The 15545-nt window shown below is 35.2% G+C and overlaps 2 protein-coding genes across 3 annotated transcripts; both read left to right on the forward strand.

Moving 5' to 3' along the window:
* The first annotated feature begins 9 nt into the window (after positions 1-9).
* Positions 10-6059, forward strand: LOC149012838 (uncharacterized). Of its 2 annotated transcripts, XR_016173903.1 has the most exons (5): positions 10-435; positions 2194-2390; positions 2627-2812; positions 3578-5339; positions 6007-6059. XR_016173903.1 is itself a non-coding variant. In XM_089158033.1 (4 exons), exons 1-4 carry the CDS (start codon positions 328-330, stop codon positions 5103-5105), a joined length of 2019 nt encoding a protein of 672 aa, XP_089014159.1. In that variant the 5' UTR covers positions 10-327; the 3' UTR covers positions 5106-5643. The 2 variants fall into 2 exon arrangements, 1 of the variants encoding a protein (XP_089014159.1); XM_089158033.1 differs by lacking the exon at positions 6007-6059 and having other exon boundaries at positions 3578-5643.
* A 5113-nt stretch (positions 6060-11172) lies between these two features.
* On the forward strand, positions 11173-12835 carry LOC149012839 (gibberellin 2-beta-dioxygenase 6-like). The gene is made up of 3 exons (XM_089159879.1): positions 11173-11875; positions 12047-12368; positions 12476-12835. Exons 1-3 carry the CDS (start codon positions 11364-11366, stop codon positions 12704-12706), a joined length of 1065 nt encoding a protein of 354 aa, XP_089016005.1. The 5' UTR covers positions 11173-11363; the 3' UTR covers positions 12707-12835.
* Positions 12836-15545: the final 2710 nt, after the last annotated feature.

Raw genomic sequence — 15545 nt, forward strand, 5'->3', positions numbered from 1 at the left:
TATATCAGGTTGTACATTTCCGAAAATACCCTCAGTTCAATTCCTTATTTCCATCCCCATTTTTAAGGCAAATCTCTGTATATGTCTTTCTAGCTAATATTCTAATTCAGTGAGTGGTGAGTGACTTGAGTCACGCCGGAGATTAGTGTTCGATCCCCGGCCACGGCAGTTTGTTAATTTTTTTATCTTGCTGATGCTGTGCTATCTTATCTGAGCCTTAATCGTCTCTTCTCTTGGGAAAAACCCATGATCACAAGCTTTGATCGAACTCACGAGACTTAAACCGGGAAAAGAAAAATCAAACCGACGAGACAACAAACTGAAAGAATGAACCTTGCAACAATGGGTGTAGCTGAGATTGCACTGTTTTCTCTTCCGATGTGGTTTCGTCACACTCTACGCAAGTTTGATTATTCTTTGTCTCTCAAATGGGAGGTCAGGTCTCTTTGTCTCTCTTAATTGATTTTGTTCGAATATTGTACCAAACTATTTTTCTTTATTTTTACATTTCAAATCTCTTGTAATTGCGGGGTTATTTGATTGATTAATTTTTCTGACTAATTTCGGGTAGTTTAGATTTGTTCTGGGTATTCTTTTAAATGGTGATAAAAGCCATGAACCATACACTTTTCTCCTTCTGTCCATTTCGTGGAACATTGGATCTGTCGATGAGTGTATTAATATCTGATTTCAAATGATGGATTGTTGTTGGATGTTGCATCTTATTTTTTCGTCTTCTATTATTGCGATTTTCCTTTGTTTGTTAATGTTGAGTTTGGATTGAAAATTGAATTTTGGCATTCTTAATGGGGGTTGGATGTGATTATAGTCTGTTTTCATTTCATGGGTTTCTCTACATTTACAAGTAGATAACTATGGGGGGGGTTTTAACTTTACTTTTGCATTCTTGTACATCCTTCTCTAAATTTGTTTTGGTTGTCTGAATCTTTGGCGACCCAAGAGAACGGAGATGTTTACTTGTTTCCAGGCTAAGATTCATTGTTGAATCTTTTCATATTTCTGAGTCAGCATGGAAAGAAATCCATTCTAGCAAATCTTTATCACCTCATTTAGCCTTTTCTGTTTTGGGTGGATAATTTCCTGACATTCTCCTCATCTACTTGATTTAAATTGTTCTTTCTATTTTATTTGCATCTTGAGACAAATTGTTCTTTCTACTTGACTTAAACTAATTTTGTGTTGTTTACTATTTATTAGTTAATAGGTTTTGGATTTTTTTTTTCTTAATATGTGTCTGAAGGCTATCTAGTTCAACATTCCACCGTTGGGATATGCCATCTGTAATCTTTTTTCTTAATTGGATTTTAGTACCTAAACTTAAAACATGTCTTCAGGTTCAGATATTAAAATTTTTTTTATTATACTTTGGTCTTAGGAGTCCAACTACTTACAATTTGCTAAAAATTTCCCCACATTTGTCCTAGAAAATTTACTGTACTTTATAATGAACAAGATTTGTTTCTCATTGGGGTTATTTTTGTCAAAGAATACTATAGTGTTTTTACACTTACGAATGGAGTGCTTGTATAATTTTTAGACTCATATAAATCTTGTCTATGGTTTGGTAAATTGTTATCTAAGTTGTCTTGATGAACAATAAGCTTTTAGGACCATGGTTCTGAGGATTTGCCTTTCCTGGTCATCCTGGTAAAGCACCTGGGAATGCCGTGACATGTAGTGATTCTAAAATTATGCTAATTCGGGCTATATAAGAATTGGGGTTGTTCTATTGTTCTATACCAGACTGGCTAGTGAAATAGGGCAGCAGGGAAAGGTAAAATAGATTTATGCGGAACTCTTCAAGCATGTGTGTTCTATCATTTTGTGTAGTTCTGTAGAGAAACTGAATACAATTGGTATCCCTTTTCTAAAGTGATTTTGAGGGGTTTTTGATTAATTAAGCATCATTCTTCAGAGAATCGTATTTAATTCAAATATGGATTGCAGTGTTGATTCCCTTTTTCCCTGAACACCCCCCCCCAAAAATAAAATAAAACCTAAGGGAAAAAAATTTGTTTTTCAATCCTTTTCATGCAATCTACAATTTTTAGCTGAAGTTCCTTAGGATGCTGTTTTAAATTGTTTGATGTTCTGCATCCTGTCTGTGTATGGCTTAAGAGAAATATGAAATGTTATGGAGAGAGTCCTCACTGAATCTTCACTATGTTGTAGAACTTTAAAGAAGGTCAGGTTACTGACAGAGATGTTGGAGATACAGTGTTGAAAAGTTTCTTAAATAACCTGTTAGCATACTTGAACTGGGATAAAGGAGAAGACATGGCCCCCACTGTTGGAGTTCAAGCATGGGTTCATCTTATTGTTAAGAAGCAACAAACGAAGAAGATGAAGCAACGAACGACGAAGACAATGTAATTTCATAATTCTTTTAATTTCTCTTTTAATATATTGTTTAAATTTGATAAGTTCCTAATCCATGATGGTCTTGTATATTATCAAAATCTTGCTAATATTATGAATTATTGCCTACTAATGGTGGTTGATGAATGAGAGGGAGAGAGAGATGAATGCTTTCATATATTTTTCTTTGTGCTTCTATCTGATTTAGTTTCTGTCTTTTTTCTGAATATTGTATTTGGTCTTCTAGGCATGATGAGCTAGCACCGGCCACATTTGAAGATCTGATGGCAACTGTTGACAATCCACACCAAATTCAAAGTCAATACTGGGTTTCACATGAGAATGATCATGGCAATGGAAGAGGCACCCAAGCTGTCTTCAATGTGTTGGATTCAATGCTGAAGGACATGTTAGATCGTCTGAAAATGATTAGGTTGGGATTTAGTAAACCTTAACCTGAGTCAGTACTTACGTATTGATTTTTAATTTTGGCTTCATCAATTAAATTCTTTTTGTCTGATTTTTCACAAGAAAGATACTATTACTAAAAAGATAAGGCCCAACTAATGGCCCTCAATCTTTGAGCCTTATAAAGGCCTTGAATCTAGCTGATGTGTATTCAATCTATAGTTTGTGGTCCAAAGTTCTTGTGCTTGTTGTGTTTTTCTCTGATCTTTTATTTTAAAAAAAGCAATTGGGTTATTCATTTTTAGCAGTTTTAAGTTTTAAAAGCTTGGTTCGGTTAATAAGTACCTTGCAGTTGCAGCTGTCTTCACCTTGTTAATGTAGAGTTGAATTTGAATTTAAGTTGGAGTGGATGCTCTTCTTGAAACCTTGTAAATCTCTAAGATTCCCGTTGCTTCTCTACTACTTCCCTGCAGTTGTTTGTTATTCCAAAGCAAAAAGTTACTCACAATGCCAATGGGGATATACCCAGGTTATCCCCCTATTTTACAAATCAGCAATGGAACTTCTATTGCCATGCATGAATCCATTCGTCATATTTAAATGTTACCATGGATTTTGAATTTTGAAGGCTCATGTCTTTCACAAGATGATGCCTAAGTGCCTTATTTGGTGTCGTTTTGATATTCTACCCCCTCATAACCTTGCTCGCCCAAACACCGTGACAGTCATGGCATAAGTGAGGCTTTAATTTATTATTTGTTTCTGATATGTATGTTGAAAAATTTTGCAGGGAAAGCATTTCAAAGGAAGAGACTCACCTGGAAGAGTATCATATAGAAGCAGATTTCAGCATATATGATGCTATAGTTAGGGATTTATGCCTAGAGAGCAAGGTGGGAGCTGCTGTCTACCTTCGAAATAAACTGATTCAGAAATATGCACTACCTGATGTATGTACACACAATTACCTTGTAAATGGACTTTGTAGAATGGGTCACTTGGAGATGGCAAATTGCCTTACTAAAGAAATGGTTAAATTTGGCCCTTCTCCCAATTGCATCACCTACAATACTTTGATTCATGGATACTGTCAGGTTGGTAAGATAGACAATGCACTTCGTCTGCTATCTTCAGTGGGTAACAATGGCATTAAGCCCAACAGGGTTACCTGCAACATTCTTGTAAATGCTTTGTGCAAAAAGGGTCTTTTAGACAAAGCTAAAACACTTCTTGAAGACTTATTGCCTGATGATGATAGATGCTCAGATTTAATCACCTTCACCATCTTTATTGATGATTATTGTAGGCAGGGTGATATGGTTCAGGCTCTTCAACTCTGGGATAGGTTATCCCGGAAGGGTACTAGAATGGATGTTGTAGTTTATAATGTCATAATCCATGGTTTTTGTTTGAGTCAGGATATTAAGCTTGCGAAGAAGTACTTTTGTGAAATGCAAAAAAGGGGTTTTCTTCCCGATGTATTCACCTACAATACTCTTATAAGTGGACTGTGTAAACAAGGGAAAATTGATGAGGCTTGTGATATTTACAGAGCAATGTCAAGAGTGGGTGTTGCACCAGATCAACTCTCTTGCAAAATGATTGTTCAGGGCCATTGTTTTCATGGAGATGTTATTAAAGCTTATGAGTTTCTTCTTGGTATGCTAAAGGACTCACTGATACCGGACTCTGTTATCTGGAATGTGGTGCTTAATGGGTTTGCAAGAGTTGGAGATCTTATAAATGTCTTCATGATTAAAGATCAGATGGTTGCCTCAGGTGTTGTGCCAAATACCTTCACTTATAATGCAATGATTCATGCGCAAGAAAAAGGTGGAAACATTGTTACTGCACAATCACTGAAGGACGAGATGCTTTCAAAAGGGCTTTTGCCTGATGTAGTCACCTACAACTTGTTAATTGGTGCTGCTTGTAATTTTGGTGATGTTCGACTTGCATCCAAATTGCACAATGAAATGCTGAGGAGAGGATGCATGCCGGATGTCATTACCTACACAGAGATGATACGTGGCCTGTGTTGTGAGGATAAAATGACTGATGCAGAATTTCTTTTCAACTGGGTTCGAAGTTCTGGTATAACAATTGACCATGTGCCCTATCAAATACTCATTAAGAAGTACTGTAAGATTCGAGAACCAAAAAAGGCATTTAATCTCTACCAGAAAATGATTGAAGAGGGGCTTGTAAGCCGTCGTTCATCATACTATCGCTTGTTAAATGGATTGAAGAAGAAAGGGTTTGAAGAGGAAGCTTTTCAACTACTCAGTGACATGCATATGTTGGGTTTGGTCAAGTAGAATTCTCTCTTATATTGGTCTTAAGCAACTTATGCAGAGATTGTCATTGAGGTGTGCACTGTGCAATGACCTTGGATGTGCAATACAAAAGCTAACCTTTTGAACTATGGACTTGACTCTACTTGCACGAGTGCTTATTCCAACTTTTGTTGGTGATCAATCTGATTATGGCTTGTCTAGGGAGATTAAAGATAAAATGGATCAAGAAGTGCTTTCAAGTTTGCATGGTCTAGAGTAAGTATTCTATTGCTATTTGACACATCTATTCCCATTATATAACCAGATTTTTTTTGGTAATAGGGTGAGAGTTTTATTTTTTTCCCCCCTTTCTTTGTGATTTTTTTTTGGGGGGATGGGGGGGTTGTTTGAGTGCTGCAGTCTTTTACATAGGGTGTTATACTTTTTTGATTCATTATGAGTTAAATAGAATCCATTCTTCACATGTCAACTATATTTCGGTTATTAGGTTATGAGTAATGGAGTATTTAATACATATAAATAGTTTGAAAGTATGTTTACCGGCTCGCCTTACTTTAACTTCCAATTGTGGGATTTCAGTATTCATACACTCCAGATTGAGGTAAAGCGCTTACCTGACCTTCTGGTTAGGTTTAGGTTTTCTTTTTTTGAGTGAAAAGCTTAAGGTTTTTTTTTCTGCCTAGGGTATGGTTATCACCCAATCCTATCCTATTCATTTACAGCGATACATTTCGAACCCCCTTTGTCATTACCTACTATCATTTCTGTTGCCAAATTCCTTAAATTTCTCTGACCGTACCTGCAAATGCAATTCTGATCATTTTTGCTGTGCATCCTAACATGTTTTAGTCTCTAGTTTTGTAATAGCCTATCTTATTACTCTTCACTTGCTTATAATGTTTTGTTGGTTTTTACTCCACAGAATATTCAATTTCTTGAAGCCCGCGGCAGAAGGCGGTCCTATGTTGGTTGTGATTGGCAATCGAGCGGATGGAACTGATTCTGGTAACTTCTAGAAGGCCAAGGTCATGTTTTGATTCCTTATAAAGTTTATCGTGAACTGTATATCATCCCTGAAATTGGGTTCTGAATTAAAAATATGATCTTAGGGATGGACACCTTGAAATCTGCTTCAAGATGTTTTCGCAGATTTGGCTTATTTATAGACAATTATTGTGCATTGATGAAATGGGGATATCCTGATTTACCCAACACTTATACACTTGTTAAGACAAACCCATTGCCTTGGATGTAAGGAAAACTCACGCAACCAAAAATCTCCCAGCAGTTGACAGTGTATCAAAACTAGCAGATGATCCATTGAGGACTGAATGAGAGATGGACAGACCTTAAGAGCTGGGGGAAACCTGAGGCCACAGCTGCATTACATCCTTTTGTATAAATATATCTGGGGAACTGCTGGGTTTTACTTCATGAGAAGACTGATGGCATAGTTGGAGAGCATATTGCATTATGTATAGATCTTGAACCTGTGGTCACATTAGATAACAGAAGCTTGATGTCGGGTGGCAATTAGGGGTGAAGACGTAAGTGACTGATTTCAGATATTTAGGGTTAATAGGATACTTGATCTGAATCAAGCGTTATTAAAACCAAAATTTTAAGCATTGTTTTGGACTACCACCAACATTTGAGGCAAAGCATGTGGGCAGAGGACCTTTGGATCCTACTACAAGATTGGTGTCTCATTCAATTCATGGTGTATATCAGTCTTTTCTTATTGGGCTTCTCATGGAACATACACCCTCTTAAAAGGTCATGTCTTTGATTTCTTATTTTTGTTGGGGTTTGACACTTGTGTAGGAGTTCATATTTCAAGAGCAGACAATGTTTCCGCCAATATGTTAGTTAGAGGTGCTCGTTATTTGGGTATTTCTAAAGTTTAGTGGATGCAGCCACCACGAGGTCTTGATCTTTGTACTCTATTCCTGCTGGGTGGATTTCTCCGACACTTGTTTTTCTGAATGAATTTCTTTGTCTGTGTTTGGTCAAAAAAAAAAAAAAGATTTCTTATTTTTTGGTAGGTAACATGATTCTGGTTGGACTTGAATTTCACAATTAATAGCATTACCAACTGGAATTGGCCTGATCAGGTTAGGATTGGATTAGGATTAATGGTGTGAAATATCAAGTTCTAAATCCCTTCTTATACCATGAATTTAGCAGTGATCAGGATCATCTCGGCAAACTAATTGGGATTGACAAGGACTGGACTCGCCTTTCCCTCTGTGAAATCGGCAAACGTAGGTTATATTGGCAGAGTCAAGTGTGGATTGGCCAACATAGATCCAATCCCCAAGTCCTTGAACTAAACTCCGTGTGTGACTTGCATGTTGCGCATTAAATGCGCAGCATGTGCAGCGCACGGTCGAGATCGAAATCTCGACCGTGATTTTGATCTTGACCGTCTGTCTCAAGACCGAGACGGACGGTCAGACGGTCGAGATCGAGATCTCGACCGTGCGCTTCACCGTGCTGCGCATTAAATGCGCAACACTGAAGCACAACCCCTAAACTCCAGAGTACCAACTCACTTCCCCCTCCCTCTTCGACCCCAGAAAACACCAATTTTCATCTACGCACCTGAAATGTCCACAGCCCTGAGGTGTAGGGGACCGTATAAATTCCAGAAATAGAATAAATCACTAAAGAATGTCTGTGTCATAGAACAAAGTGAAGAAATAGAAAAGACCAAAGTGGTGAAGATGTTACAGAGACAACCTTTGCAAGTGAAGAGGACATTTCATACGAATCATCATTGAGCACTCTTTATCAACCAACCAATTGTGAAATTAACTTGATGCAAAGCTAACCACATATGCCTGAAGAGGGTCTCTCCCAGGTTGAAAACAGACAGGCCACTTGATGATATGATGGTGGAGAGATGGGACAGTGCAGTAGCTTTCAATGGATTGAACCAACACCAATCCACATCTCTGTGACTAATGACAAAACCCATTCAAACCCAAACAACTAAAGCAGCTCCTATCCAGTCTGCCGCCAATCTGCCGCTTACTCCCATTTTGATCTTTATTTTCTGTGATCGTATTTGAATATCAGTAACAGAGTCCCCCAAGGTATCATTTAGAGTCAAGGAGAATCATTGTGTTTCATGATTTAATTCAGTTAATCTGGCGCTCACCTAACCCAGAGGGGCCAGCCGCTTACACACGACTCAGCAGGCCTGCACGCACAACTCCCCTTAGGAAGGAAAACTGAAAACCTTTTCTCACCGCTGCCCTTACAACAATGGTGATAGATTTGACAGGGCCACGCCTGATGAAGGGGCTGAGACCATTGTCACTGTGTGGTTTAAGAACAATGAGTTGATAGCAATTTCGTGATGATTTACGTAGAGACCACACAAACACAAAAAAGGATAGTCTAAATCGCCAATCGAGCTTCATTCCTGCACATTTGTGCATATGTTCAGCCGAGATTTCGGTAGGAATTTTCAATCTCGATCGTTGAAAAACAAGCGTTGAGATTGAGATCTCGATCCGACAACCACGATCTTCTGGCTGGAAAATCCTGCATATTTAATGCACAGGACCGAAGCAAAATGCCAAAATTGCAAGATAGAGACCTCAGGTTTTATGTCATACATAGTTATTCTGATTGATACTGAAATTGTTTCGGGCTGCACATTAAATGTGCAGTACATATTGCGTATGGTGGAGATCGAAACTAGGGTCTAAATTTTGATCTTGACCGCTCTTTTCATAAAAGTTGCTTTGAACATGTATGCAAAATGAACATCGAGATCGCAATCTCGACTCTCGTTTTGATCTCCACTATACACAGCACGATGCATGCTCAACACCCAAGTATATCTCGATTGAGACACTAAGTGGGTTTAAGGAAGTTCACTTTCTATCATGTATCATTTTTTTTAGCTAAACTATCGTTTACATGATTGTAAACGATTAAGAAAAAGCAATCATATGTTTGAATTCAAAGGTCAAAAAAAAAATATTCCCAAAAGAAAAGTTCATCACAAGACTAATTATAGATTTAATAAAAAAAAAAATACTAATTATATTATCAATTTCTGAGGTCATATGAACGTTGGTGATATCAGTGAAAATGTAATTTATTTATTTTTTTGGCCAAATACAAAAAAAGAAATGCATTCAAAGAGACAAGTGTGGGAAATCCTCCGTGCATGGACATAGTACAAAGGATCAAGACCTCTAGGTGGTTGCATCCACCAAACTTTAGAAATGCCTAAACAGTGGCCCCCCCTAGCCAAGAAATCAGCCTCAGTAGTTTCTATTCTAAAAATATGCAAGACAACACAGTTGTCAAACCTCAACAAAGAGGTCTTAATAAGCTGAAGTAAATTAGAACAATACCAATGTAATTGTATTAGTCTAGTGTACACCATATTAGTTGATGCGATATCGATAGTTTAAGTCTATTGTTCATCAACATATTGCAATTTTTTCGCTAATATTTTTTTTTAGGCTCTTTTTTGTATCAATTCTCATTCTCTATTATACTTATATAAAATATATAAGTATAAGAATTCATTACTGATCAAGAATGAAAAATAGTTAGGTGAATTTTATCAAAAATAAATTATGGAATGAAAAATAAGTTTAGTATGTCAAAATAAAAAATTGTTAGAAAATGATAGTGAGCAAGTGAGTAAAGAGAAAAGAGAAAAAAAAATATATGGTATTTTATAAAAGAATGTGTATTGACTATTTTACCCTCATAAGCAAACATTTGCATAAATGAAGAGAATGAAATCCTCACCATAATCCATAATAGATAAAAAGTCTATTATGAATTTTGGAGACTTTTCTATTATTTTAAATAAAAAAAAACTGATAATAGATGCTAAATAATTTAAAATAATAATAAATTCTCATAATTGAGAATAATAATTGATACCACAAAGAGCCTTAGTATTTTATAGAACTATACATGTTGTATAACAGTAAAAAAAAATTTATTTTTAAAGATACAAATTAACATAATTTTCCTACACATCAACATCGAGTGAAGCTTGAAAAAAGAAATATTATTGAACTATGTTTTAGCCAACTCTGAACCTCGTTTTAAGCAATACTCAAGGGAACTTATGTAATTTTATTTGCAACTCTCTTTTGAAAATGTTGAAAGATGAAAGTGTGGTCCATTACCTTTTTTTGGGCGTTCAAATATCAGTAGACCCTTTGATCTTTATGCTTTGAACTCAGATGTCAAGTCCAATGGTTCTTCCAAATAGAAGATGAGGTGATGAAAGAAGAAAAGATCCCCAAGGTCTATAAAAATCAACTGAAAGTTGTGACTAATCAAATGTATACTGAAATTCTTGGGTAAATTTTTTTTTCTTTTCGAATTGAACCGTAAATTTTTTGTAAATCATATCCTTATTGGTGTACACTAACTTTTGTTTGTTGTCTTCAATATTAGTTTTTTTTTCTTATTTCTTTTTAGCTAAAAATTAATCATAGTTTCGATCCATTCCTAAAATTAAAATCAATGACTCGTCCTAACTTACAGGTTATATATTTTGGACAAGAGAAAATCATGTACTACACATATAGCGATGAATTAAGTACATCTGAAAGAAAATGCAAGGCATAAGTTTCTATTTCATGAAGGAAGATTATTAAGCAAAAGAGTTGAGGGTCTTTAAAACATGTAATTATAGGATAACAAATTACAGTTAGGGAAGACTTCTCCCTACTTTTGGGAAAGTTATTTAATTTCCTATTGAACCTGGTACAGATAGAACCTCTTTTGTGTATTTTGTTTAAAATTTGTCATCATTTCAATGATGATATATGAATGAAATAAATTTTCTTTAGTGGGTAACAACGAATCTCTTAGACATGGTTGCAACATCTATATATTTGCTATTATCTTATAAAGCACAATCCTTCAGTAAAGCTTTTGAACTTGTAAAGTCATTTAGCCCATTAAAAGAATTAAATATATTAACCTTTACCTAATTATGTTTGGAAATAATTCATAACTTTGTAAAAATTTAGAACTTATCAAGACCAAAGGGGAAAGATGTGAAAGAATTAGAACCCAGTTGAGAAATCAGCAATCTAAGAAGTAAGACCAATGGCCTTAAGGGGATTTGTTGCATGAAAATTCCTTCCTTTTCTATATATTACGATTTTCGTGCCTTGTCTTTCCTTGTATGATCTTGTTTTCACATGGTTTGCATATTCTCCTCTAGCCAGGACCCAAGAAGGCAATTCTCTGAGGAACCCAGATGACATAAGGTCCATCTCCATGATTGAACTTCATCAAAGGTGTCAAACATCAGATTTGAGATCTTCTATGGCTATGAAAACTTCATCTGATCCACCTCTCCTAGATCAGTATGAAACATTACTATGTAGAACCAGAGAAACCATGGTGAATGGGTGCAATGATCGTTATTGTGAAATGATAGGGGAATGTGAACTTCCCTTGATCGATCTAAGTAGTCTAAGGAGTCACAATAACGATGAGAGAAAGGCTTGTGTGACAGCAATTGGTAGGGCATCTTCAGAATGGGGATTCTTCCAGGTTGTAAACCATGGTATCAGTCCTGCGCTTCTTAGGGAGATGAGAATAGAGCAGGAGAAGGTGTTTCAAACTCACTTTGAGAAGAAAGCTAGTTGTCACCTTCTTAATGATTCATATCGATGGGGTAATCCTACTGCAACTTCTCCAAAGCAGTTCTCTTGGTCCGAAGCCTTGCATATCCCTCTCAATAAGATTTCTGATGAGGCTTGTTATGGAGAATTCACCACTCTAAGGTAACTCTGGTTCATCCTATATCGGCGAGAATGTCATTAATTTCCATCTATATCCAAGTTTTCTAATCATAACAATCCAAGGGTAACACTCAGGTCAGTTCAAAGATCTAAGATTCTTCTATCATGTTCTACACCTTCAATTCTCACTAATTTCAAATCTGACTTCTTCAGGGAAGTGCTGCAGAAGTTCTCAACTGCTATGTCAAAACTTGCTCAGTTGCTAGCAGGAGTACTAGCTGAGAATTTGGGTCAATCAAAGGAGTTTCTAGAAAACATTTGCAATGAAACTACCTGCTTTCTTCGCATGAATCACTACCCTAAGTGTCCAATCTCACCAGAAATCTTTGGTTTAGTGCCTCATACAGACAGTGATTTCCTCACTATACTTCATCAAGATCAAGTGGGTGGTTTGCAACTTTTAAAGGATTCCAAATGGGTTGCTGTGAAACCCAATCAAGATGCTCTTATAGTCAATATTGGAGATCTCTTTCAGGTACAGTTTGATAATTCATATGTTAATATAATTTGCACTGTGAATTGGGACTTGGGAACCATTCATACATCTGATCACTAGGTTTGATGGGTATTTCCTGGTAGCAGGCTTGGAGCAACAATGAATACAAGAGTGTGGAGCACAAGGTGATGACTAATGGGAAAGCAGAAAGATACTCAATAGCTTACTTTCTATGCCCATCTTATAATTATCTAGTAGGGAGTTGCAGAGAACCTTCTAAGTACAGAAAGTTTACATTTGGAGATTACAGAAAACAAGTTCAAGAAGATGTGAAGAGAACTGGTCATAAGGTGGGTCTTTCTAGGTTTCTCCTTTAGCTACGGTTTGTTATATGCTATAATGACAGAAGTTAGACGTGTCACATTGAACACCATCCGATTTGAAAAAAGTATTAATTTGGATAAATGATGATCATGTTAACATTAAATTAATCACCGATAGCAGGAAGTTGAATGCATACAAAATGTTAATGATTCAAAGCACAACCCAATAAAGGGTTTGGTGCTTTAGATATAGTGTGTTTGAGTTGGATTAAGCCTGTAATAATTACGTACTTTCATTCTATTTGCAAAGCCAAACAAGATCATAAACAGATACATAATCTAAGCTAGTTTAATTTTCTTATATCTTGTTTCTGTATATTTTATTTTAATCTTGAACAGGAAATTATCTCTTTCCCGGGTAGTCCCTACCATAGAAAAAAATTATATAAAAATATTACCAGTCTTACCTTAGCTTATAATATATTCTTTTTTTTTTTGGTAAAAGCTTATAATATATTCTAAACACTAGAAACATATTTAAACCATTTAAAGGGGCTCTCATCTCCATTTTCTAAATCTTATAAGAACTGTAAAAATTTATCTAATTAGTAGAAAATCAACTAAAATTTGATAAATTTTTTTTATTATTATAAATATTCAATCTTGTTATTATCAACAAAAATAGTTGTTGGAATGTAGAAAAAGATGTGTTAATATTATTGTAAAATGTATGTATCTAACATATGTAAGAAAGCACATATTATGAGAGATTTAATTTAGTTTGATGGGATGAAGATGTCATACAAACTGAGACACTCAAGAATATTTATTTATTTAGTTAGTTAAATTATAATTTAGGAAAGTGATTTTAATGAAAATGATGAAACATTATAAATAACATTAAATTGAGGGTTGACTTTTAATATAGTTTAGATTATGTTATTTTTTTTAATAGGAATTCAAGATTGCACCAATAAAACTCATTGACTTTTTTAATTAAATAATTCAATTGTACTTTTAGGTAAGGTATCAACCTAATTATAAATTTGGTGGAAAGTAATAATAATTTGTTTATAGGTTAAGATTTGACTTTATAAAGTCAATAAAATGAACTGGTTGAAAAAATAGTTCATCGTTAAAAGACAAAAGAATAGAAGCTAGCAATCATGAATTTCTAGCTCTAGACCTAAATTTTTTATAATGCCTAATTGAATAGTTATTATGTTCTTAATTTCCTCTTGGTATGGTGAATTCTAAACATAGAATAGAACAATTCAAAAAATAGACCCAAGCCTCTCTATATATTGAGATTTTCAATTGAAACATTTATTTTTGCTGTCTTTTTTTAAGTGACTTCTCTTTAAACATACATTTGTTAATTTAGTCTTATATGATAAGAACATTATATAATCTAACTTAAATGTATGTCATAAATATGAAGTATCAAAATTTTGTAAGTCAAAATAAGAGTTATTTATATCCCATACCACTTGAAAAACCAAAAAAATTGTTTGGTTTAGGGTATAGCTTGTACATTTTAAAAAAAAAAAAAAAAAAAGACTATAGCCTATACAAAAGGGGAGTAGTTATTCATTAAGAACCTTATCAGGATGACGAAAGAAGAAAGATGAATAGTCTACTTAGGTAGAGGCCTATTTCACGGGGGAACAAATCCAACAATTTACAGTTCCTTCTCACCAAGATGAACAACAAATTGTCTACATAGAAAGCTGCAACTTTATCTTGTGTAGGGAGGACAATGTTGATAAAATCTATACGTATTCCAACCACAATCCCTTTACCATATGGAATGCTTCTTATTCCCAAAAACCTTTTGTAAAAAACTGGACTCCCAATGCCAAAGATTCTGGCAAGGAAAAGCCATACACTCAAAGCAGTTAACTCTCATCTCATGGGATAGATGTTGCAAACAAAAGGAACATAGATGGTTAGTGATGAAAATCATGGCACAGTGTTAAAGGACCCAATTCAAGTTCCAGTTGGACTAGTTACAAGAGGTCAGGTTAAGAAATTAAAAAAAAAAAACACTTAATGGAGTGATTCAAGCTACTTAGGCTCAAACCAATCATGGACGCTCATTGAAGGGGTTGACCAAGTTTATCAAAGATGAAATTCTATAATTCAAATCTTGGAGTAATTTGGAAAAATATCCAAAATTGATTGTTGCAATAGTTGGCATGGAAAAGGCAGCAACCACTTTCCTCCATCAGAGAGAGAGCAATAACTTGTTTATATACTCATATCAATATTTTTTTAGGCAATAACATAAATTGGAGAGCATGATGGGAAATTTACCTTTTTCTTGTTGGTCAATGATAGCATAGATAATGGAAGGATATATTGGCTATGGTTGACTTCCCAAAATATGGCAATTAGTTGTTGTTTGTCTCTTCCTTTATTTAATATTTTCCTTTATGTAATTTCTATTTTCCTTTCTCTTGTAGATCATGTTTTTTCTTTTCTTGGGATGTTTTCTTTCATTTCTTCTTAGCTATCAGCCTATATAATGTACTTCGAATTCTCAAAATGACACAACAATTTTAATACAAATTTGAGAATTTATATTCTCTTTGGTACGTTGTTCACCAAACTTATTGAATTTGTCGGATTTCCGTGGCATTCAAATCAAAACTTATCAATCAAGACTTGTGGCGTCTCCACATATTGGGGTTCTTGCTTAATTATAAGCAACTGGTCAAGGTCTAACATCCAAATAGTTTGAAGAATGGTCTTAGGGTCCTTTATTGATCGTCAGGTCTCGTATACTTTGTCGAGGTTTGCATCAGTTAGGGTTCAAAAGAATGGAAGATATAAACTGTGCTATGTTGCTCAAGCAAGGATGGAGGATGATTAACAGCCCGGAGTCGGTATG

This window comes from Hakea prostrata, chromosome 6 (assembly GCF_041222555.1).
Source record: "Hakea prostrata isolate BN-2017 chromosome 6, UWA_Hpros_2, whole genome shotgun sequence".
Lineage (NCBI taxonomy): Eukaryota > Viridiplantae > Streptophyta > Magnoliopsida > Proteales > Proteaceae > Hakea > Hakea prostrata.

Coding starts and splice junctions, on each gene's coding strand:
- LOC149012838 (XM_089158033.1), top strand. CDS start 328: ATGAACCTTGCAACAATGGGTGTAGCTGAGATTGCACTGTTTTCTCTT. Junction 2,391..2,626: donor CAACGAACGACGAAGACAAT/GTAATTTCATAA, acceptor TTGGTCTTCTAG/GCATGATGAGCTAGCACCGG. Junction 2,813..3,577: donor GATCGTCTGAAAATGATTAG/GTTGGGATTTAG, acceptor AAAATTTTGCAG/GGAAAGCATTTCAAAGGAAG.
- LOC149012839 (XM_089159879.1), top strand. CDS start 11,364: ATGATTGAACTTCATCAAAGGTGTCAAACATCAGATTTGAGATCTTCT. Junction 11,876..12,046: donor GGAGAATTCACCACTCTAAG/GTAACTCTGGTT, acceptor TGACTTCTTCAG/GGAAGTGCTGCAGAAGTTCT. Junction 12,369..12,475: donor ATATTGGAGATCTCTTTCAG/GTACAGTTTGAT, acceptor TCCTGGTAGCAG/GCTTGGAGCAACAATGAATA.